Source organism: Pogoniulus pusillus, chromosome 16, assembly GCF_015220805.1.
Source record: "Pogoniulus pusillus isolate bPogPus1 chromosome 16, bPogPus1.pri, whole genome shotgun sequence".
Classification (NCBI taxonomy): domain Eukaryota; kingdom Metazoa; phylum Chordata; class Aves; order Piciformes; family Lybiidae; genus Pogoniulus; species Pogoniulus pusillus.
Genome location: NC_087279.1, coordinates 16,761,033 through 16,786,214, shown reverse-complemented (window position 1 = coordinate 16,786,214; position 25,182 = coordinate 16,761,033). Strand labels below are relative to the sequence as shown.

Genomic DNA, 25,182 nt, shown 5'->3' with positions numbered 1-25,182 from the left:
TAGGCTGGATGTCAGGAGGAAGTTCTTGCCAGAGAGAGTGATTGGCTTTGGAATGGGCTGCCCAGGGAGGTGGTGGAGTCACCGTCCCTGGAGGTGTTGAAGCAAAGCCTGGATGAGGCACTTAGTGCCATGGTCTAGTTGACTGGACAGGGCTGGGTACTAGTTTGGACTGGATGATCTTGGAGGTGTCTTCCAACCTGGTTGATTCTATGATAAGTGAATAGGACATTTTCTTTACAAATGGAAAATCAAAGTTGAGTTTCCCTCTGAAACCCTACTCACAAATTCCTACATGAGGTGGTAGGTTTGGAGATATCTCAGCAGGTCAAGAACAGTCTAGGAATTTCTTAGTAAAGAGTGCAAATGGGGATGTTTTCTATTCCTGTGCTAGCTACTAGCATAGCCTCAGTGTGCTTTTTTTTCAAGCAAGGTGGTAAGAATCCAGAACCACAGTCTATGTGCTGATTTTTCTATTGGTCAAACTTCTCATTTTAATCTGAAACCCAAGTTCTGGTGAATTTAAATCTTCTATTACATTTGTTCAGTTTGGGATTTGGTGGGTTTTTTTGGAGTGTTGAGGGGGAGGTTGCTTGTTTGGTTTTCTTTGTTCCTGTTTTCATTGTTGTGGGAAAGCTCTGTAGCCATCCATGCTGATACCTTCGTGGGCTAGCAGGGTAGCTAGCAGCAGGCTGTTTTACAAATCTGCATAGGGGAAAGGGAGTTGTTGAAGTTCAGCAACGTAAATTATTCTCCTTGGCTGTGCTGGGGAGCATGTCCTGCACCTATATTATTGCACCTGTTTTCAATGATGTGTTTATCAGTTGCTTAAAAATCATTCCTGTCTCTGGCTGGGCTTAAAGGAGAATACTGTATTATCTTCCTTCTGATCTAGGTTGTGTCTGGCATTCAGTCTTCATAATTTTCCATGCAAACACTGATTCATTATCCCTGAAAGAGGCAAGGCTATTCCTAATTATTGGAGGAATCTGTAGAAATAGAAATGCTGGGATGAGAAATCTAAAATATAAAAAATGGAAAAGGAGAGAGAGCTGAACTTCAACAGAAGGAACAGAGACCACCCTTGGAGACTTTTTGAATGAGCAGAAGACTAATAAGGAAGAAAAAAATAAAATTAAACAAATCCACCAAGGAAAAAAACCTTCAAACCAAAGCAACAACAACCCTCAAAATCCCCACCCCAATCCAAAACAAAGATGACAGAGGAGGTTGATAAGGAATAAACGCATCCAGTGGAGGAGGGAAGTTATCTAAAAGGTAACGTAGGATCCGAGCTTGCAGGTAACAATTGCAGTTAAAGTGTATATGGAAAAACAGCACAGCAGTGCTCCTTCACCCTGCTATTCTGTCAGCTTTTGTCCTCCTTGATGCTGAAGTAGTAGTAAATCAACTGTGATGGCAATGGACATTTATATGTTCTGTGTGTGTAGCTGGTCAGCAAGGTGGGGATTTGTCATGAGGTCTTACTGAGTGCTTGTGGCAAGGAGTTGTGACTGACATTAGGAGAAAGTGAGCATTAGAAAGAACTTTTGTAGAGATGGGTCTCTTCACTGGCATGGGGAGAAGGCAAAAATTGATTTGGAATCATAGAATCGACCAGGTTGGAAGAAACCTCCAAGATCATCCAGTCTAACCTAGCATCCAGCCCTGTCCAGTCTGCTAGACCATGGCACTAAGTGCCTCATCCAGGCTTTGCTTCAACACCTCCAGGGATGGCGACTCCACCACCTCCCTGGGCAGCCCATTCCAAAGCCAATCACTCTCTCTGGCAAGAACTTCCTCCTGACATCCAGCCTAGACCTCCCCTGGCACAACTTGAGACTGTGTCCCCTTGTTCTGTTGCTGGTTGTCTGGGAGAAGAGACCAACCCCTGCCTGGCTACAGCCTCCTTTCAGGTAGTTGTAGACAGTGATAAGGTCACCCCTGAGCCTCCTCTTTTCCACTTAACACCCCCAGCTCCCTGAGCCTCTCCTCACAGGGCTGTGTTCTCAACCTCTATGCACAAGAAGGGGTCCAAAATTCTACAGTGTGAAGTTTCTGTATGAAGCTCCTGAAATCTGCATATTTCTACACAATTTTCTTGCATATTCTGACATTGCAGAACTCAAGGCTGCACTGTGTTTAACTGTGTAAGACACTGCAAATCACAAAGAAGCTAGCTTTTAGGTGTGGAAATGGTGTGAGATGCTGCATTTATCCACTATTTTGTGCATGTGAAACCGTTTTTATGTTTGCAAAGTATTTTTCCTGATGAGGTATTGCTTTTCTTACGAGTTTGGAAATTCACCATTTTTTTGTGTGTGTTTTTAAATGGCTTGGTTTGTTCTATATCACAGTATCACAGTATTATCAGGGTTGGAAGAGACCTCACAGATCATCAAGTCCAACCCTTTACCACAGAGCTCAAGGCTAGACCATGGCACCAAGTGCCACATCCAATCTTGCCTTGAACAGCTCCAGGGACAGCGACTCCACCACCTCCCTGGGCAGCCCATTCCGTGTCCAGTGTATATCCCTGAGGCCGTGCTGAGCCAAAGGCTATTGTGTGAAGAGTCCATATTCTTATTTAGTAACGTTAGTTGAAACTGCATGAAGTAGATTGAAGTATTTTACAGCTGGATTTTCACATCTCACCTTGGTTAGGCAGTGCTGCAAGTACATTTTACAGAAGACCTGTCTGGGTGTTTCTTGTTATGGACGTGGTTATGATGAGTAAGAATGAATTTGCTAAGCTTTCAGATATCTTCCACGCCTCTGAGGACCACCCTTTAATAATATAGATAGGACCACCCATTAATAATATAGATAGAACTACCCATTAATAATACAGATAGGACTACCCATTAATAATATAGATAGATATTTTCCACTGTTGTATGCAAGGCATTTCTTACAACTTTAAAGCTAAAGGATTTTTTTTTGTGTGGGTTTCTTTTTTAAGGATCTTTTCAATTTAATCCATTAGCAACTTGGCAAAATAAAGTAATTGTCCAACAGAGGAAGGAGGAAAAAAAAAATCTATTAAGGTTTGCTGCAAATCCAAGCAGTACAGGCAGCACTTAATTAATGGAACAGATTTCTCACTATGTATTCAAGCTAACATAGCTATTGTTCAAGAGAGATTAGACCCTTAATGTAAGTAAGTTAAACTAGACCTCCATCTAAAAATACCCGTCATTTCAGCTATTAAGGGTCTGATGTCTTCTTTGGTGACAGATATATTTCCCTTCATTTCCTTGGTTTTGTGAAATGTAAAGTATGCATTGTGTGTAACGCGAGAAATCCGCCGAGGTAGATGAAACCCCGATTGTGCCTCCCCGCCGCTCTCCCCCTGCCTCTCCTTTGTGCTGCTCCCTATCACCGAGCCTCTTCAGCCCTTAGACCTCCTGGCACCAAAGCAGAAAAACAGCAAATGCCATTTGTTAGGGTATGATGCCAGCCACCTAATCTGTTTGCAGAATGAGGGCCATGGGATCTGGTTAGGTAATTTAGATACCCTGTGAATTTACTAATGCCTGAGCTGCCTCTGGCTGTCAGCCTGTCGTTCTGCTGGGAGGAAATACCACCTTCTTCCTTTTCTTCAGTAAACTTCTTAGCCATAATACCTTATTTGAGTCCAAATAGGTGTTAAGGGTTGCAAGTGAGGCCTATCTTTACTTCTCCGCATGGGGAAGTTTATGATAGGGTGGAAAAGGTGAGATTGCACAGTTCTGAATGCATCTTCCCCTCTACACGTGCAGCATATGTGTTTTTTTCTTCTTCAAAATGACATTTTTCAAGCACAAGACTCTTCACTTAAACACTTAAGATGATGTACCAAGTTTAAGATATGTTGGGCTGTCCTGTTGCTCGCTGATATCCCGGGAAGTTTTTGAAGCTCACTTTATCCAAAGTGGTTATTTCACCCTCGTGGCTGGGGTTTCCCCCATGGCTGCCTCAGCTGAGCGTTGCCACTGGGGAGAGAGGCTGGAATCATAGAATCGACCAGGTTGGAAGAGACCTCCAAGCTCATCCAGTCCAACCTAGCACCCAGCCCTATCCAATCAACTAGCCCATGGCACTAAGTGCCTCATCCAGTCTTTTCTTCAACATCTCCATTGGAATGGGCTGCCCAGGGAGGTGGTGGAGGCATCATCCCTGGAGGTCTTCAAGCAAAGACTGGATGAGGCACTTAGTGCCATGGTCTAGTTGACTGGATAGGGCTGGGGGATAGGTTGGCCTGGATGATCTTGGAGGTCTCTTCCAACCTGGTTGATTCTATGATTCCAGGGACAGTGACTCCACCACCTCCCTGGGCAACCCATTCCAATGGCAAATCACTCTCTCTGTGAAGAACTTCCTCCTAACATCCAGCCTGTACTTCCCCCCCCACCCTTGGGTATCATTTTCCTGCACCCCTGTGGGCTATGGACAAGGGTCTGTGGCAGCAGCTGAGGTTCCTTGCTATAGATACCCACAGGGGAAAATTTTGGCTGCAGCGTTAATGCTACATCTCCTCCCTTCCTCTCCCCTTTCCGTCAATTAGCATTTTTTGGAAATTGGAGTCTCACAAAGCCTGCTAACATAAATAGAAGTGTTTTAGGATTTGTTTGCTTTAATTAATTTAAAATGTGTCTTTCTGAAAGGATTTGGTTCAACATCTTTCTTAAACAGTAATGTGCCAGTAACAGCAACATTAGTAATAGTGATAAGGCCCAGGAAGGGAAACCAAGTTGAAAGCAAAACTAAATGTTTCATTGTCCAAAAAATAAATGGTCTTCCCAGGAAAGTGGAGGAAACACTGTTCAGGGACACTTGCAGTTAGCTTGGTCAAAACAGGCTCAAGGGAGACCTTATTGCTCTCTACAACTACCTGAAAAGAGGTTGTAGCCAGGTAGGGGTTGGTCTCTTCTCTCAGGCATCCAGAGGCAGAACAAGAGGACAGCCTCAAGCTGCACCAGGGCAGGTTTAGGATGGTTGTTGGGAAGAAGAGTGGATTGCCCAGGGAGGTGGTGGAGTTACCATCCCTGGAAGTGTTTAAAGGAGGTTGGTTGAGGCACTTAGTGCCAGGGTTTAGTTAATTAGAAGGGTTAGGTGATAGGCTGGAGTGGATGATCTGAGAGATCTTTTCCAACTTGGTTAATTCTGTGGTTCTGTGAAATATGTGACCGGGTCACACCATAGTTTGATTAATTGAACCTTACAAGTGCAAAGATTATTTTTATTATCAGCCTTTTAACTCATCAAGGAAAAACAGTCTCAGTTGTTTTCACAGTGAAATAATCATTCCTTCCTTTCATTTTTTTTTTTTTAATCTAGTATTCTTCCACCTGAAAAGTGGCTGCTGCTGTAGCTGTGAAATACAAGATCTTGCAAAAAAACTATGCAAAACTGATTCTGCTTGATGCTGGACTTCTGCAGCCTTAGTGTAAATTATAGTTTATGTAGTTGCATCCATCATGTATTGCTTTTCTCTTTTCTTGTGCTCTTGCATTTTTTGGCTAAAGCAGGACCTCTCCATCTCTGACAGTTTCCCTGTGGCTGTGCTGTAGGGTGCCGGGGCTGGTTTACAACCCCGAGTTACAAAATGGCAAACTAGCAGTTTCTTGGGTTTTGCATCAACACTTCCTCATTTCCTTCCTTCCTTTTGCTGCCTGGTGGGGATGCTGCCTGGGACAATTTGCTCCCTGACACAGCAAGATGAGAAGGTGGGTGCCAGTGCCCAGTCCCCCTGCAATCAGCTGTAAGTGCCTCTAGATGTCTGTGTGCTGGAGCAAATCACCTGTGCTTGTAGACCTTCTGTCTCCAGTAAATCATAAGCATCTCAATCTTTTTGTCAGGCTGTGATATGAGAATCCACATCTGACTTTCAGTATGGGGGAAAAGAAGCTGATTAAGTGTTTGAGATAAGGTTATGTGACACCACAGGTTAAAAATACCTGAACCGAATTTGGCCAAATGCCTGAGCGCCTCATTGCAGTGTGTTCGGGTGGCACTGCATAAGCTCCCAAGGGGGTTGCTGTCTTCTGCTCTGAGCAAGCAATTCTTCTGGAGCTTCTTTTAGGAGCTGCATCTCTCTTGTTTTACAGCGTTGCTTTGGACGCTGCCATCTCGCATTTCTTATCTAAAATGTCACCAATGTGTCGAGTTAAAAGAGAATATAAAAGTGTAATAAACCTTAGCCATTTAGGAAGAAAAGGACAAATATTTTTGTTTGACACAAATGTCTGGAGAAAGACTTCAATTAGATCCCCCAGAATCCCACACAGTTTCTAGTTCCTCTAGAAGGTGACAGTTGAAACTCTTGACAAATGCTGTGTTCTAGCCAAAACAAACCACCAGAACCAAAGTACAAACAAACCCAACAGAATATACAGCACCCCAAAACCTAAGGAAAAGTACCCCAAAGAAACACAAAACTGTATCATATAGAATCATAGAATGGTCTAGGTTGGAAGGGACCTCAAAGCTCATCTAGCTCCAACCCCCCCGCTGTAGGCAGAGACACCTCCGACTAGAACAGGTCATAGTATAGTATCATAGTATCATCAGGGTTGGAAGAGACCTCACAGATCATCAAGTCCAACCCTTTACCACAGAGCTCAAGTCTAGACCATGGCACCAAGGCCTCATCCAACCTGGCCTTAACGCCTCCAGGGAGGGAGCAGCCACAACTCCCTGGGCAACCTGTGCCAGTGTCTCACCACCCTCACTGCAAAGAACTTCCTCCTAACATCTAGTCTGAATCTCCCCTCTGCCAGTTTAAACCCATTACCCCTTGTTCTGTCATTACAAAACCTTGTCAGTAGTCCCTCTCCAGCCTCCCTGTAAGCCCCCTTCAGCTACTGGAAGGCCACTCTAAGGTCTCCTCCAAGCCTTCTCTTCTCCAGACTGAAGAGCCCCAACTCTCATAGCTTGTCCTCATAGCAGAGCTGCTGCAGCCCTCTGAGCATCTTCTTGGCCCTCCTCTGGACTGGCTCCAACAGTTCCATGTCCCTCTTGTGTTGAGTGCTCCAGAACTGTACACAGTACTTTATTCTAGTGGAGGCAGTCTGCTTCTGGCAGGTCTGGGATCTAGGCTGAAGACATTCAAGAGCCTTTTAGATTTCAGAACTCTGTATGATTTTAGTGTTCTACCAGTGGGGATTTTTATCATTGCTGACTTAGATTTTTATAAATATTCTTAGGAGTGAGAAGAGACTTTGGGAGATTTATGTAAATAATAGGAAAGGTCTGCTCAGTAAAAGGCTTAGACCAGGCAACTTCTTCTGGTTTGTTTAAATGTTTGCCCCCATCTAATATTTTAAAAGGTGTAGAAGGATACAGCCAGGATACTGCACTGAATTAGGGATGATTGCTTTTGTGAACTGTGAGGGCTTCTTTCCATGTGAGTTACCATATTCCAGAAGTGTGATATTCCTAATTCATATGGTATACTTTGTAATGTTCTTTGGTTGATGCCAGAAGCAGACTTGCCTGTTCATTTTCCCAGTCATACTGAGGTGTGATGATTTGGCATATATGTTCTTGTTTTTCACAGATGGACTGAAGCCAGATACCAAGACGCTTCTTACCGTTGCCTCTAAGAAGAAATCTAAGGCAGGGAAGGGGGAAACAACAAAAGAGGATGAAAGCAGCAAGAATGATTCAGTCCAGCCTGTTACCATCTCTCTTCTGTTTAAAAGATATGTGTTTGACATGCAGAAGAAAATGATTCAGTCCTGAGAATGCAAGAGAGGCCTCTGGTCACACCTGAAAGAACAAACTGAAATTAATTTGGGTCAAACATGTTTCTTGTCTGAATGCCTTAGGCCTGTTCTTTCCTCACAAACAGAGCCTGGAAGCTCCTGCTGACTATCTGCTCCTTCCAAAACCTCTGCAGTCTGGTTTTGTTCCCATAGAATCTGCTGCTTTAGTCATCTTTGTGATGTGAATCCGTGCAGCCTGTCGGAGAACGTCACCTACCGCATGGGCATGTTCGTGTGTGCATTCTGATCATGAAAGAAGTGCTTCCAAATTTCTCTTGATTTAAAAAGTTTGCCACCAATACTAATCTAAATCTAGTCAAGATGTGAATTTGTGTGACCACAAAGTGAAGCTGATTAGTCTAGGTTTACTTCCTCGAGCAAAGTGGGGGACCGAAACCACACAATGTAATAGGTGAAACCTATAATGGATGCTTCACGTTCCTTCATCTGCACTTCTGTCAGATGCTATCTGAGAGGTGGTATGGATCTTTTTTACAAATATGATTTCTATCTTGAAATGTTTTTCATATTAAACATAATGATGTGACTGAGACTCTCAATTGTTCTGTTCGCTGTTCCAGAGGTTCAGAACCTGACTTAAGTGATTTTTTACACAGCTTTGCTGAATTTCCTCTCTGTTTTGCAGTGAATCTCACAGAATGTTTAGGGGTTGGGAGGGACCTGGAACGGTCATTGAGTCCACCCCTCTGCTAGGGCAGGATTGGTCACACAGGAATGTGTCCAGGTGAGTTTTGAGTGTCTCCAGAGAGGAGACTCTGCAACCTCTCTGGGCAGTCTGTTTCAGCGTTCTGTCACCACCATAGTGAAAAAGTTTTTCCTTATGTTCATATAGAACATCCTATGAGACCCTGCCTGGAGTACTGCATCCAGTTCTGGAGCCCCTATTACAAGAGGTATGTGGACATGCTGGAGTGTGTCCAGAGAAGGGCCACGAGGATGATCAGAGGGCTGGAGCACATCCCCTATGAGCGCAGACTGAAAGAGCTGGGACTGTGCAGTCTGGAGAAGAGGAGGCTCTGAGGTGACCTTATTGTGGCCTTCCAGTATCTGAAGGGGGCCAACAAAAAAGCTGGGGAGGGACTTTTTAAGATATCAGGAAGTGACAGGACCAGGGGCAATGAAGCAAAGCTGGAAGTGGGGAGATTCAGACTAGATGTGAGGAGGAAGGTCTTTGCCATATGAGTGGTGAGAGCCTGGCATGGTTAGCCAGGGAGGTGGTTGAGGCCCCATCCCTGGAGGTGTTTAAGGCCAGGCTGGATGGGCTGTAGGCAGCCTGCTCTAGGGTAGGTTGTCCCTGGGCGTGGCAGGGGGGGTTGGAATTAGATGACCCTTGAGGTCCCTTCCAACCCTGACTGATTCCATGATTTCCCCTTGTACTATCATTGGACAGCACTGAGAAGAGCCTGGCTCTGTTCTCCTGACACTTGTCCCTCATATGTTTGTAAAGATGAAGGAGGTCACCTCTCAGTCTCCTCTTCTCCAAGCTGAAGGAGACCCAGCTCCCTCAGACCTTCCTCAGAAGGGAGATGTTCTGCTCCCTTCAGCATCTTTGTGGCTCTGCACTCTTTCAGGCAGTACCCTGAAGTCCTCCTTTAACTCAGGGGCCTGGAACTGGGCACAATATTCCAGATGTGGCCTCACCAAGGCAAAGCAGTGGGGAAGAAAACCCTCTCTCAACCTACTGACCTTCTAATACAGTCCAGGATTTCATTGGCCTTGGCCACAAAGGCACATTGCTGACTCATGATCATCCTTCTGTCCACAATGATCTCCAAGTCCCTTTCTCCTATGGTGCTCTCCAGCAGGTGAGTCCCCAGCCTGTACTGGTCCTTGGGGCTGTTCTTTCCTAGATGCAAGACTCTACACTTGTATTTCATTAAATTTCTCCCTGCCCAACTCTCCAGCCTGTTCAGGTCTCAGTGAACAGCAGCGCAGCCTTCAGGTGAGTCAGCCACTCCTCCCAGTTTGGTGTCATCAGCAAACTTGCTGACAGTGCCCTCTGTGCTCTCATGTAGGTCACTGATGAATGTACTGAATAGTACTGCTTCCAGTACTGACCCCTGAGGGACTCCACCAGCTACAGATGTCTAACTGAACTCTTCCATTCACTGCAGCTCTCTGACTCCTTTCCTTCAACCAGTTCACAATCCACCTCACTACCAGATCATCCAGACCACACTGCCTCACTTGAGCTGTGAGGATGCCATGGAAACCTCTGTCAAATGCTTTACTGAATTCAACACAAACCCACATCCAGTGTCCTACCATCATGTATCCATGGAGTTATGTCCTCATAAAGGGCTATCAGGTTTCTTAAGCATGACATCTCCTTGGTTAAACCATCTTGACTGTGTCCAATAACCTTATCCTTGATATGCTTAGAGACAATGCTGTGGATAAGTTGCTTCTTCACCTTTCCAGGGATGGAGGTGAGTTTTGCCAGTCCATAGTCACCTGGGTCCTTCTTGCCCCTTTTGAAGACTGGAGGGACATTTGATTTCTTCCAGTCCTCAGACAGCTCTCCTGTTCCCCACAACTTACTAAAGACAATGGAAAGTGGCCTAGCAATGATTTCCACCAGCTCCCTCAGCACCTGTATGTGCATCCCATCAGGACCCATGGCTTTATGGATGTCCACATTGATCCCTAGCCCAGCCCTCATCAACCAAGGCAAGCTCAATATTTATCCTGAATTGCTCTGAGGTGAGGCCTCAGCAGTTTGGGGCTCCCGAGGACAGTCTCCAGCAGTAAGGGCAGAGATCAAAGGTGGCATTCAGTAGCTCTGCCTCCCTTTTGTCCTCTGTCACCAGAGCACCCACCTCATTCAGCAGTGGGCCTACTTGCCTCTAGTGTTAGTTTTCTCTGTAATGTATTTAAAGTCTTTTTTTTTTTTTTTGTCTTTGACCTCTCTGTGATTCCAAGGAGGATTTAGCTTTCCTGGTTGCCTCCCTATATAATCTGACAAGTCTTATATTCCTGCCAGGTGGCCAGCCCCCTTTCCATCCTCTGTAGCCTTTCTTCTTCCACTTGTTTGCCTAGCAGTTCCCTGTTTAACCATGCTCCAGAATGGTTTATTTTCTTTGTAACCAAAATGTCTTTTATGTGTCAAAGAGTTCCCTCTGGAAATAGTCATAATAATGATAGCAGGTTGCAGCCTCTGAGCCTTGTAAAATGAGTATCTCTGAGATGCTTTAGAAACCATTAGTTGTTTAATAGTGATTTCCTGGCTGCTTTAGTTCTTGCTCTCTATTTTATGTCCTAGGCTCATAAAAAGTCAAGCACTGGTGATGTCTCTTCTTTGTTATTTACAAAGCAGAGGATACCTTAACACAAAAACTAATAATAATTCCATGGGTACAAAAGCTGCAGTCTGGAAGAGAAATTGGACTCAGGCTTGGCAGCGTGGAAGATGTTAGTTCCTGCCTTTCTAACAGCCAGAGCACTTCTGCTTGTGACCCATTCACTAAAACCAGCCATAGGAGATGACCACATCTGTAATGTAAGTGTGTTAGTTGTGTGTGGAAGTCAATAACTGTAACAGATTCCTGCACTCATTTGTACAAGCCATATTATTATTAATAATACTCCAAGTGTTATTAATCAAGTCCCCATTGATAGGCATGGGTCCATTATGCCAGCGTGATCCTCTGATGGTTTTTAAAGTCTTTTCAGGTAACCAAAGTGGATCCAAGTGGCAAAAATACCAGTAGTGAGAGGATATTTGCAGCTGGGCATTTGTGAGACTGGGAAGGTCTGGTGTCTAAACTAGGTTGATGGTGCCCCTTTAAAGCAGAACAGAATTAGTACTTTGTGAAATAATCCCAAATAGTTTCTGCTGAGTGAGTCCCAGCAAAGCTTTAGCACATCCCTTAAGATTATGGGGTATGCTTTCAGTGTGATCCCAGAGGAATTAGACAGGGAACTTCAGCTATGGCTTAATGTGACTTGTGCTGCCAGCCTTGCTAGAAAATGTGTCCTTCTATAATGAAAAAAATAAAGGCATTTCACAGCCTTGTCACCTCTCCTTCCCCATTTCTCTCCTCTTCCCAGGCACTCCCAAAGGTGGTCTTTGGAAGGAATATTTATTATCTTTCTTTTAAGCCTTTATCAAATCCTGTTTTGTACCCTGCACTCTTACCTCAGCTTAAGATAATGTACTGATGGAAGTTAAAGAAATAGATGACATAGAAGGAATCCTGTTGTTGCCATCTTGGGTAAGTATAAGAATTATTGGTACAAAACCTCCTCCTCATTAGAAAAAATAAATAAACAACAACAACACATTAAAAACCCAAACAAAGCAAAACTAAACTCCAAGGGAGAGTGCAGCAACACCTTTGGAGTTGGACCTCTACCCTTTTCTCATCCAATGTCCTCTAATATACTGGTTTTTAATCTTGCTTCATCTTAGGTTTCATTTCCAGAACAGCACACTAACTCAGCATCTTTATTCCATCACCTCAAACCAAGACATAACCTCCTCTTCAGTGCCCCTATCTTTGAGCTTTGCTCATGACTTCTTGTTCTGACCCTGCTCTTGTCTTTGGAAAAGTAGGTGTCAGTCTTGGTGATGACAGAGCTCCTATGGCAGGTATTGGGAGCCCAGCATGGTGGAAAAGGCTCTTACACCAGCTCCTGTGTATGATGTGTTCAGGTACCTAGGCTAGGGCCTGGGCAGCCTCATGGACAGCTGCTACTGACCTAGCAGGAGCAGGCTGTACTGAGGCATGCGTGCATACCATACCTCAGGTAAGTTCTTTCACCTGCCACTGTACCTTGTCCCTGTGCTTGATAATAGTGGGTGAAGCCTCTGTTGCAAAGCCCTGTCCTTTCATTTTGCTCCCCTAGCAGAGTTTTGTGTAGGACAGACAGCTGGAGGAGTATCTGTCGAAGATGGTTTTGGTTTTCCCTGTTTTTCCCTGTTTTTAATTCCAAAAGGAGAACTGAAGTGTGCCCAAGAACTTTGATTATAATGTGCTATTACTGCAGATCTCTGGCTCCTGTCCTGAGGCTGTTGGATACACATTCGAAAGAGGGTGAAATGGTGGAACAAAATGATTATGGGAAAATCAAAGCTTTTAAAGACATTTGTAGGATGAACAGATGTTCAAACATTCTTTTATTTGGTTTCCAGACAGACGTGGAGACTTGCCTTTCATCCTCCTAATCAGTGCATTATGCTGTAATTTGTAAAAATGGCATTAAAAAAATCTGAAGAGGGTCATATTGTGATCTAGTGACTCTCTGTCGTTAAGCTGCCCAGTTCAGGACGGTGACTGGGAGCAGGGGTTAACCCTTGCCAAGTGTGCTGTGATAGCCTGCAGTGTCAGGCTGTGTTATAATGAATCCAGACTGGAATAAAGATGTAAGGAGGCTGCTAAGGCTGTCAGCATTGCAAAACTAGAAATGATTGTGGCTGCGCAGATGTTCGGTGAGTAACACATCTCTGGCTCGTGGGGAGAGCAGCAGTGAGAGGAGCTTTGTTTTTACAAGCCTGTTTGCTGCTTTTCCTTGGAATTTATTTTGAGACTGCAGTCTTCTGGTTCTTGATCCCTGCCAGAGGTCTTGAGCTGCGAGGGTCAAAGCGTGCAACTGTGGTTGCAGGGATTCAGTAGGTGGCATCCTTTGCTTGGAATCAAAACTAAACTTCCCCACCTAGAAATGGGGTCTGTGTGGGCATTCACAGTGAAGACTTTGAATCAAGTTAGCATCTCTTCTCTCAAAGAACAGTTTCTCTTAAAGACTGTGGGGTGTTAAATGACTGGAGCAGAGCCAGTAAGTCTGATCTGTTGACCAAACCCTGGTATCCTTTCTGGGTATGTTTCTGGCTCAGTTGAAGAGAACTCTTTTCCTCGAATCCTACCACTTGTGTTAATTGGTTGCAAGTGCCTGACTGTGGAAAAATGAGCTATCCGCACTTGTGGAGTTCTTGGCACAGACTTGGGACGTCTCTTTCTGGGCAGTAGGCACCTTCCTTGCTTGCTGAAGCTCTGCAGATGAACAGCCACAGGGTGGCAGAGCAAAAGTGAGCACCCAGCATGAGGAGTTGAAGTGATGCAGTTAATGTCCTAGTGCAGCCATGTTCCATCTCTGGACGGTTCACACCGTGCTGCTGGGAGAGCATCTCTGTATTTGCATCTGTAAAGAGCTGGGGGATCTTGTGAAACGAAGGATGGAAGGCAGCAGAGAAATGATAACTTCAATAGCAGTTTCAAAGCCTTTGTGTTTTCCTTTTAGCTTAATACAGTGAGCTGGGAGGCTCCTTCTTTACAAACATAGGAGTTTTAATCAAATTTCCTGAGGCTACAAATGGAGTCCATGTCTTTTAAGATAGAGACTTAGCACAGGGAGCTAACATGCCAAGCCTGGGAGAATGAGAGCAACTGTGTGACCAGGCTGTGGTGAGGCCAGTCTGCCTGAACGATGGGCATCCAGAAGGATTTGGAGGGTTTAAACAAGGCGTTGGAGAAAGGGGAGTCCTCTTCTAGGATCCATCACAAATACTCCTACTCTTCTGTGCAAAAAAGTAGATTAAAAACATCATTTGACTGGAGGAGGCACTTAATGCCGTGGCTTAGTTGACTGGATAGGGCTGGGTGCTAGGTTGGACTGGATGATCTTGGAGGTCTCTTCCAACCTGGTTGATTCTGTGTAAGAGGAGAAAGAGTACTGTGGGTGTGCTGATTTCCTGTTGCTAGTGCCACGATACGGAGTCTTTCCTGGAAATGCTGCTGTGCATGCAGTGCTGGGCTTGGTTCCAGTTGTTAGTGGATTTAGAACTCGGGACAGAATTGGTTTTCCATTCCTCAGTATTACAATCCTTTATTTCCCCTTGTCTGACGGGGGTGCTTTTCCAAGATGGTGCAATCAGTCTGCAAGACTCCTGTCTTCTTTTCTGCACCCCTCAACACAGCCTCCCTAGCAGATGATTGCTGCTTGTCAAAGGTGAATGCTCTAAGGAACCTCTTTGTCTCAGAGCTACATGTTTCTCATCTACATTTGTATACTGTTCCTGATGAATGTCAGGAGAGGGAATCCCATCTCATTCTTTTCTTGTTGGAGCTCATGCTCAGGGGCAGTATTGAGAGGAGCTCATCAAACAGGAAAAACCCTGCAAGATTTTTACTAAGTCTTAGTCCTGCTCTACCCTACAAGGCTTGTCCTTAAAAACACCACTGTCTCTTTGACCTCTCCATCCTTGCCAGTCCTGCCTGTTCTAGCTTGGGTTTCTTAACCAAAAGGTAGTTTGAGCTCTAGGTCAGGAACAATGCGATAGTGACTTAGGTGCCTGCTAGCACCATTGTCTTGGTGTTTTGACTAGAATGATCTGATTGCTCATCATCCATTGAGAAATCTAAGCTGTTCATTAGCTCTAAAAGGTTCTGTTTAGATCAGTTTCTTATCCTTTGGCTGGAAGTCATACCATCCTTTTGTGTTTTGGTTGATCATTGACAGATTTCTCAAGGGCCTTGTTCGTGTCAGTCAGAGAGACTCCATCCTTCTTGGACTACAAAATTGCTTTTATTAGATTGTCTATGGCCCCCGTTTGGACCTGCAGGAACCAGTTCTTTCATACTTACTGTGATGGTTTGGGTGTTCCCTGCCCCCCCCACACTTTAGAAATTACCCAGACTAGACTCAGCTGGCTCTGGGAATATAAATGAAGCTATTTATTTACAGCTAGCACAATATACAAGCAGGTATATACAGTTATAGACAGAGATATACAAGGTAAAAGGTAATACAGAAACACAACTCCCCTCCCAGAAACCTGAGTCCCCAGGAGGGGCTCTCAACCACCCCTTCACCTTCCCCCTGGTCCTAAGGAAGAATAGAGGTTCAGCCAAGAGGTTAAGAAGCAAAGGTTAGTGGAAGGTGTGTTAGAGGGATGTTGCTCAGTCAGCAACCCAGCCAGAAGTGAGACAAAAATGGCAAGAGTGTTATCTAATGTTTTCATTTCTTCTTCAGCAAGACTCTGAGGGGAGCAGACATCACCATTGTTTTCCTTTCACAGCCTATGATCTAGTTCATCTCACCAAAACATTCTAGCTAGCTTCAAACTAGCCCACTTATTCTCTGTGATAGATGACATTTTAGTCCCTGTATCTTCACTCTAATTTTAGGAATAATCCATGTCATAGAATCACAGAATGGCCTGGGTTGGAAGGGACCTCTGAAGGTCATCTAGTTCAACCCCCTCTGCAGTAAGCAGAGGCATCCTCAAGGGGCTCAGATGCCCAGAGCTCTGTCGAGCCTCACTTTGAGTATCTCCAGGAATGGGGCACCAACCACCTCCTCAGGCAACCCACTCCAGTGTTCTACTATCACGATAAAAACCTGTTCCTAACATCCAGTGTCCTCTTGGTGCATTCATTTCCAAAACAGCATTGCATAAGGACAAGCTGAAGCTTAGACTCCACAGAGTGGTTCTGCCTAAATGTCTTTTTTTTTCTTGCTGAAATAAACAGTTCATTGTGCAGTTTTCTGTCTTAAGCTTCACTTTGACCAAAGCTGAGTTGAATTCTGCACCCTTTGTGAGAATACTCTTTTATTACCTGGAAAGATCAAGGACTTTCAGAAGCTCTTCTGGATACTGTTGGGTTATTGAAAGATTACCTGCATTAATGTGTATGTGATTCCTTTTCTACAGAATGTGGATCATACTGTTAGAAAGGGGTAGATAATATTTGGAAGAAAGAAATGTTGATTACTGTTCAGGAGTCAGAAATAACTAAAATTACTTTCCCCCCCTATAAAATTAGGCCTCTTAGATGCTTTAGTAACCTTCCATGTATTCTGCATCTTCCCATCCTTTCTTCTTATTGCAGAACTATCTGGTTTTATTATTGAGACATACAAGATTTTTTTCTTGACAACAATATCCTTTCCAGTGACTGACTTCTTGGTCACCACACACTGAGCCAGTGGTTGTAGAGAACCAAGTAAATATTTCAGAGTCTCTTTCCTGAGTTGTAACTGCCAGTTCCAATCTTTGCATCGTGTCATTTATGCCTACATGCATTATTTTGCACTTAGCTGTTTTGAAGCCTGTTCACCTCTGTTACTTATTTGGCTCTGTCTGATTCTTCCAGAATTTTTTACCTTGTAGAATGACTTAATAGAATCATAGAATCAACCAGGTTGGAAGAGACCTCCAAGATCATCCAGTCCAACCTATCACCCAGCCCTATCCAATCAACTAGACTTCTACTGTCTCTGCAGTGAAAGAATCTGAGTGTTGGTCCTGTCTGTGCGTTTAAACTCTTAGACCGAAAGGTTGAGTAAGGATAGAAGAGGGTGATTGAGTGACCTGTAACATACACATGGCTCAGGACACTTAGCTCTACAAGTGATTTTTGCATAGGGAGTGCACATGCACCAGAAGCAGGATGCAGCTGGGTACTCCAGTGCAGGAGGGTGGGCAAATGTGGGTTTATTTTCTTTAAATGCTTTCTTGTTTGTTTCATACCTGGTTATTTTTGCATAGAGGATGTCTTTATGTGACCTAGTGTTAAGTGTGAGGCAATAATGAAGTTCATTTGAGTGTTGCTCAGTGTGCATCTAACACTGTGTTTCTTAAGTCTCATCCTCAGGTGCTTCCTGAGAAAGGTTATACCTTTGGAAAAACATACAAAATGTTTGACTACTGAAGAAATCTTATTAGGAATCTCTTTTTTTCCCCTCTACAGTTTGCATCTTAACATACAAGACGGTTGAGAGTTGTCAGTCTGTCAGCTGATTTCCTGTCCCCTGTTGTAGCTGAAGGGGAAGGTAGAATGGCACAAACAGTTTTGGCATGAGGGCAAAAAGTTGCAAAGCTTGAATGTGATAGAGCATGAGATGTGTTTTCTCATGTGTGTCTTCCTAGTTTCTTTTTCAAAGACCTAAGGTAGGTTTCAATTGTTAGTGCATGTAGAAGGGGAAAGGGATGATATGCCATGCTGCCCTTTTTCAAGTGTAATTGAGCTCTGGCGAGAGCAGCAGTTTGTTTGGAGAGAAATTCAAACCACATTATACCTCAGCATGGGGTTTTTGTTTTGGTTTTAGCTCTGAAGATTGATCTGTGCTTACAGCCCCACTAAGTGGACAATTTGGTCTCCATCCAGTTCCAAGTTGAGGTGTAAATCTCATTTGCCATCTGGCAAAGCATGGCATGACTGGGCAGTTTCAGTGAGATACCTGGGTTTAGGAGAGTGGAAAAGCAAAGAGGTTTGCCAGTTTGGAATGAAAATAGAGCTGTTAGGAACACACAGCTGGACAAGAAGTATGGGTTTAGGCTTAAATGTATTTGTAGGGACCTAGGAGTAGTGTTTTAACAAGAACTGAGCCTAAATTTATTTAGCTATTTAACCGTCTTGTTGTAACAGGTATATAAACGTTTAAGCATCACAGTTTTTTAACAGTACAATTTACTTTGAAGTTGGAGTTGTTGCAAGATTGCTGTTGAGAGAAGCTCTCTGCCAAACATTTTGATTTATCAATTCCGGTGCTTGACAGCATCTGACAGGTTTTGTGCCCTTGGTATAGAACATATTTTTAAAGTATTTCATAGAATCATAGTGTGATAGGTGTTGGAAGGGACCTCTGGAGGTCATCTGGTCCAACTCCCCTGCTAACGCAAGTACACCTAGATCAGGTTGCACAGGAACGTGTCCAAACCCTCCAGAGAGGAGACTGCTCTCTGGGCAGCCTATTCCAGTGCTCTGTCTACCTCAAGGTAAAGAAGTTTCGCCTTTAGTTCAAGTGAAACCTCCTGTGTTCTTATTTGTACCTGCTGCCCCTCATTCTCTCACTGGTCATCACTGAGAAGAGCCCAGCCCCATCCTCATGAGCTCCACCCTTGGGATGTTCATGTGCATTAATAAGATCCCTTCTCAGTCTTCTGTTTTCCAGGCTGAAGAGCCTCAGCTCTCTTAGACTCTTGTAAAAGAGCTGCTTCAGGCCTCTGATCATCCTCCTAGCCCTCTGTTGGACTCTCTTCAGTAGTTCCTGTCCCTCTTGAACTAGGAAACCTAGAACTGGACATAATATTCCAGTTGTGGCCTCACTAGGTCAGAGTGAAAGGGGAGGAGACCCTCCCTCGACCTGCTGGCCACATTCTTCTTAGTGCACATGTACAATTTACTCTCACTGATATGTTCCAGTAAATCTGTCTCTAGATTACAGAATTGGATGAATTAGTTTGTTGAGTTATTCACTGTCGCATGTGGGAGCTCCACATGGGTGCAGCTAAATCTTCAGATGATAACTCCTGCTCCTTGTCTTTCCACATTTCATTTGTCTACCAGGGGAAGGCCACTTCTGAAGCTGCCCTTGGTAGGTAATTAGTCCAGGCTCGAGAATATTTCCCTTCTTTCCTGGGAGAAAAAATAAGAGAAAGTCTGAGCTGACTTCATCTGCCACTGAGACAGTGCTAAGAAAATGTCTGTTTGTTCTTTGGTCCTTTTTGGTGTGGTCTGTCTTCCAAAGGCAGATTGTAAGATGTCTGTTCCTTGCCACACACCTTAACAAAGGAAGCTTGTCTAGAAAGTGTTACCTGTCTCCCACCACAGGGACAAATGAACTCCTAGTGACTTTGTCCAGAATTATTTGGTTAAAATACTAACATTAATGTCATCTATGAAAGAGCAACCAAGACCACCTTCAGTTTCTACATAAGACTTGCTAATTTGCAGCATTAGTTTTGCTGGTTAGTGGTTTGTTGTTTTTTTCCCCCCCTTAATTAGAAATTTTAATTAGAGCATGCTGTGTATTAAGATGTTAAAGCTTTGACTGGCAGTTTGGAATTGCAGAAGGATCATCTGTCTCTGTAGGGCTGTAGCATAACAGGGATTAGCTTGCACCCTTCTGCCTGCAGGTATATTTTGCTTCTCAAGTCACATGTTCAGAAAACATTCTTCAAAGTAGAATCATAGAATCAGTCAAGGTTGGAAGGGACCAGAAGGATCATCTAGGTCCAATCTCTCTGCCATGGACAGGGACACTTCAGGCTATATTAGGCTGTCCGGAGTTTCATCCAGCCTGGCCTTAAACACCTCTGCAGATGGGGCTTCCACCTCCTCCCTGGGCAACCCATTCCAGGGTCTCGCCACCCTCATTGTGAAGAACTTCTTCCTAACATCCAGTCTGAATCTACCCATTTCAAACTTTGTTCCATTTCCTCTAGTCCTATCACTACCTGACATCCTAAAAAGCCCCTCCCCAGCTTTCTCCTAGGCCCCCTTAAGATACTGAAAGGCCACAATAAGATCACCCCAGAGACTTCTCCTCTCCAGACTGAACAGCCCCAACTCCCTCGGTCTCTTCTCATAGCAGAGGTGCTCCAGCCCTCTGATCATCCTCGTGGCCCTGCTCTGGACACCTTCCAGCACATATCCTTCTTGTAATAGGGGCTCCATTATCTCCCTGATCAGACCTTATCTCTTCCAAGGGATCTGAGTTTAGAGGAAAGTCACAGATTGACTGATTACACATAAGGTGAAAAGTCTAAGTCTCAAAACTGGAATACAAATAGGTGAATTGTTGGACTGTTGATCATGGTGAACCAGGGTTGGTGTTGGATCAGCCTTGCCCCTCTGTCTGCTTACTCCACTTGTGATGTGATCAGTGCAGGGGGGATTCCCTGTCCCTTTCTTTGGAGATCAGTTAATTATGCTGGCACTTCCACAGCTCCACTTTTGGATCCTGTTTAGTAATGTGGAAGAGAGCTGCCTGAGGAGTCTTGACCATCATTAATCTGCTGATGTCAGCTGTCTGTGACACACGACACACAGCGTGCTGCTGGGTGTGAGGGAGCCTTGTGGGCTGATGTATTTTGAGTTGCTCAGGCTCCTTTACCTCATTTTTCTTCCCTGCTGCTTTAAACAGATTTGTGAGAAGATAGGGATAGATTCTAAACCATTGGCATTTAATGTTTCCAGTGTCACACTCTCGGAAAGTAGAAAAACTTCTGCCATGGCTAATTATGGAGTAAGCTACTTACAAGGGAACTGTTTCCCCAGATTCTTCACACTTGGTGAGTATCTTGTGTCCTCTGAGCCTGAAGGTTTGTGATTTTGTTCTGTCTAGTGTAAGTGTGGGTTTTCCTGTTACCCAGACAAATACCCAACCACTTAAAAAATTGCTGAAGTGCATTTTCCAGGATATCTCACAGCACTCCAACCCGCAAGCTAATTATGAAACTGCAGTTTTAATTTGCTGTTTTCAGTTGATTTCACATTCTGCTGGAGCAGAAGTCATGATTTCCCCCCCCCCTTTTTTTTTTTGCTGTGAGTTAATTTGCTTTTATCAGATGTCATCTGTCTTTGGATGTGCAAATCTCTGTAGCCTCTGTTGGTATAGAAAACTGCCCATGCTTCTAATGGCTTTATTAAATCGATATGCTCTTCAAAATGAAGATTGATCAGTGGCATTTTAATAATTTCAGTAATCTGTCCCTTTTCTTAAACATCAATCCCCCAGAGTCCTGCTGTGCAGGGTCCCTGTTCTATTGAGCTGTTCACAGTGATGCCCAAATCTTTTATCTTGGATGCTTCTGTTAATGTATCAGTGTAGTTCAATTTACGTGTTCTTTGTGGTTATCTTGCACTTGTCAATACTCAATTTCAGCCTAGCTTTGGTGCTACTTCAGTTCTTCCTCCTTCCTCTTCCTGCCAACTAAATTAACTTTGGGCTGTATTTGCCCATCTTGCCCAGTTAAGAGTTCTTCCCTTTCTGAAAGGTCATTAAAGTTAAGCAACGCTGAGGTTAGTGTGGAATTTTTAGCACTCTTTGAATCTTTCATTTGGCTAAAGCCAGACTCTTATTTTACTTTTGTCCTTTTCTTTTGTTGTTGTTGGTTTTATTTCTGTCTGCTTTGTTTTGCCTTATTTTGGTTTTTTTTCTTGGTCTTGTTTTTGGTTTTTTTTCCTTAGGTTTTGGGTTTTTTTTCCTTGGTTTTGGTAGTTTTCTTCCCTTGGTTTTGGTAGTTTTCTTCCCTTGGTTTTGGTAGTTTTCTTCCCTTGGTTTTGGTAGTTTTCTTCCCTTGGTTTTGGTAGTTTTCTTCCCTTGGTTTTGGTAGTTTTCTTCCCTTGGTTTTGGTAGTTTTCTTCCCTTGGTTTTGGTAGTTTTCTTCCCTTGGTTTTGGTAGTTTTCTTCCCTTGGTTTTGGTAGTTTTCTTCCCTTGGTTTTGGTAGTTTTCTTCCCTTGGTTTTGGTAGTTTTCTTCCCTTGGTTTTGGTAGTTTTCTTCCCTTGGTTTTGGTAGTTTTCTTCCCTTGGTTTTGTTTTTTTCCGTTGGTATTTTTTTTCATGGTTTTGCTTTTTTTTTTCCTTGGTTTTGTTGGGTTTTTTTTTTCCCTTTAGTTTTGGCTTTGTTTTCTGGGGTTTGTTTTTTTCCTTGGTTTTGCTTTTTTTTTTTTCCCTTGGTTTTGCTTTTTTTTTTCCTTGGTTTTGCTTTTTTTTTTCCCTTGGTTTTGTTTTGTTTGTTGTTGTTTTTTCTTGGTTTTAGTTTTGTGGGTTTTTTCCTTGGTCTTTTTTTTTTCTTGGTTTTGTTTTTTGTTTTGCCTTTTATCTTTGTTTTGGTTTTGTTTTCAACAGCTAAGCCAATGGTTTTTGAATGTGTGTGGTTATCTCCAGTACAATGGAGAATACTCAAATTTTCCTTTGCTATTCTGATGCTTCATGAATTGAGTTTCTCAGGTGATTAGCCTGGTTTTGATTGTTTCCTAGTGGTTTTACCTGGCATTGAAGAAAGATCTCACTGGTCTGTAATTTCCAGCAGGATTCTGTTTTAAAGGAAGTGATCTCACTGGTAAGATGTATTTCTGTTAGTGTGTGAATCAGTTCATAACACTGATGATGATGCAGTGAAGTGTTCTAAGAGTTGTCTTCTGCTGATTGTCCACATAGTGGACTTAGCTGGTTTTATGCCAAATGAGAGAAGTGGCCTGCTTTAAAAACAGACAGACAAAAACAGGGTCAAGAAGAGTCTTATTGTAATTCAAAACAGGTTCCTGGGTTGGTTTTGTTTGGTTGGTAGTTTTGGTTGAGTGGGTGGTGGTGGTTGTTGTTATTTTTGTGTTTGTTTGTTTTGGGGTTGTTATCATAGAATCAACCAGGTTGGAAGACACCTCCAAGATCACTCAGTCCCAGTCTCACCCAGCCCTATCCAGTCAACTAGACCATGGCACTAGTTGCCTCATCCAGGCTTTGCTTCAACACCTCCAGGGACAGTGACTCCACCACCTCCCTGGGCAGCCCATTCCAATGCCAATCACTCTGTCTGGGAAGAACTTCCTCCTAACATCCAGCCTAGCCCTCCCATGGCATAACTTGAGACTGTGTCCCCTTGTTCTGTTGCTGGTTGCGTGGCAGAAGAGACCAACCCCCACCTGGCTACAACCTCCCTTCAGGTAGTTGCAGACAGCAATGAGGTCAGCCCTGGGCCTCCTCTTCTTCAGGCTAAACACCCCCAGCTCCCTCAGACTCTCCTCACAGGGCTGTGTTCCAGGCCTGTCACCAGTATCATCACCCTTCTCTGGACACTTTCTACTATCTCAACATCTCTCTTGAATTGAGGAGCCCAGAACTGGACTGTTGGTTGTTTTTTTTTTGGTTTTGGGTTTATTTTTGGGTGGGAGAGGAGGTTGCCATGCAGAGGTAGGGCAGCATGAATCAACAGTTGACAATTACTAAATGTTTTTCATCTTCTCCCCTTTTTTGCTAAGCAGTCGGTCCCAAAACTGGCTTGGGCATCAAAACAAGTTCTTGAGTTCTTCACCTGATTGTTACAAACCACTTCTGCTTTAAGTTAGCAAGACTGAAATCTTCATTATTCACCTGGACTTCAAGGTGGCACTGTCAGAAAGCACTGTGGAATGATTTTCTTCTGGAAGGACTTTCACAGGTCTCATGAATCTTGATCAAACTCAGCATTACCACTCTGCACTCAGGTACTCCTGGCTTCTGCCTGTTGCAGTAGCTTCGTTCCAGAATTCCAGTGCCTTAAACAAGGAGTATCAAGAGAGGCTTTGCAACAAGTTGAAAAATGTCAGTGATGTGGAAAATACATGAAGATTTGAAAAAAAAGGCTGATTTAATTAAACATTTATGGCTGGGATGCTCTGGTGTAAACAGCCTGTGGCTTCTGGCTTGCAAATGAGCTGTTTCTCTCTGTGGCTCATCTTGCTGTTTGTGCTTGTAGTGCAGGAGTTTCTGTCACTCTGAGTCCAAAACATTGAGTCCAGGTAAGTGACTGTGCACTCTGTGAGGTAGGAGAATCTCTTTGCTTGACCACAAGTGTGCAGTCTTGCTTGGATGGATGGTCAGCGGCAGCATAAGTTACAGTGCAGCAGTGCTGCATCTCTCCAGCTTGTAGCACTTTGATGTTAAGAGGAGGCACTCATAACACCATCTTACACAGCATCATCTGGAGACAATAGTGATGTTTTATTCTCAGACTGCACCAGATCAGGTGGAAAGTAGCATCTAATGAGCTTCCAGTCTGCTTCTGACATCTCTGTTTTTTTTTTTTCTTGGAATCCTGTGGCTTGCTTTGTCATTTACACTTAGCAACAGTGTTGAAAAGAGAAGGAATTGTTTTAAAACTTCTCTGAGTCTTGGATTGACTGTGTCCCATTTTGGATCAGTGTGAAGGTATTAAGAAAGCAAACCTTCTTTTGCCCCATCCATTAGCAAGATCACTTCTAAATCTGCTATACTTGTGTCAGTAAGGACAAGTGCAGGGTGCTGCATCTGGGGAGGAATAAGAACAGGCACCAGGACAGGTTGGGGCTGCCCCACTGGAAAGCAGTTCCATGGTGAAAGACCTTGGAGTCCTGGTGGACAGCAAGTTCTGCGTGGGCCAGCAATGTGCCCTTGTGCCCAGGAGAGCCAATGGACTACTCTGATATTCTCCAGTCTCATGCTCAGCCTCTAATGAGTTTCTCTAGATGATTTTCCCCTAACTCATGTCAATGTCATGTGGAAACCCATCAGAAGGTTGTTTTTTTTTTTTCCTGAATCAAGCTATCTGCACTTATATTCATTCCATTTTTCACTCTGCTTTGATTGGCATTAGCTGCAGACTGGACTTGCGTGGAGCCTGTTGTCCACAAGCCACGTGTTTAGGTTTTGGTGTTCACTAGGATCCATTTTAAAAAGAAAAATCAATTCTAATGTCTTCAGGGGCCAAGTGCTCAGGAATGCAGACAGTTTTGGTGCAAATTATGTGGTGTGCAGGTGATATGCAGGTTATCCTGATTTCTCTTAGGCGTGTTTGAATCTTTATCAGTAAGACTCATCCTTCACAACTGTGATGGTTTGGGTGTTACCTGCCTCCACACACTCTTTGGAAAATCACCCAGACTAGGCTCAGTTGATGTGAAAATTGAATGAAGCTTTCTATGTACAGCTTAGCACAATGTACAAGCAGATATT

The 25,182-nt window shown here is 43.8% G+C and overlaps 1 protein-coding gene and 1 long non-coding RNA gene across 2 annotated transcripts in view; both read left to right on the top strand.

Annotated features, from left to right (window-relative positions):
• Window positions 1-8,298, top strand: part of EEFSEC (eukaryotic elongation factor, selenocysteine-tRNA specific) — a 144,798-nt gene extending 136,500 nt beyond the window's left edge. The window contains exon 7 of the mRNA XM_064156795.1: window positions 7,538-8,298. Within this exon, the coding sequence (XP_064012865.1) occupies window positions 7,538-7,722 (185 nt within the window). The 3' untranslated portion in view covers window positions 7,723-8,298. The remainder of the gene's footprint in view (window positions 1-7,537) is intronic.
• Window positions 8,299-9,685: 1,387 nt separating this feature from the next.
• LOC135182560 (uncharacterized) lies at window positions 9,686-23,811 on the top strand. The gene is made up of 3 exons (XR_010305243.1): window positions 9,686-11,980; window positions 20,687-20,781; window positions 23,475-23,811. It is a non-coding gene; the product is annotated as an uncharacterized LOC135182560 (long non-coding RNA).
• Window positions 23,812-25,182: the final 1,371 nt, after the last annotated feature.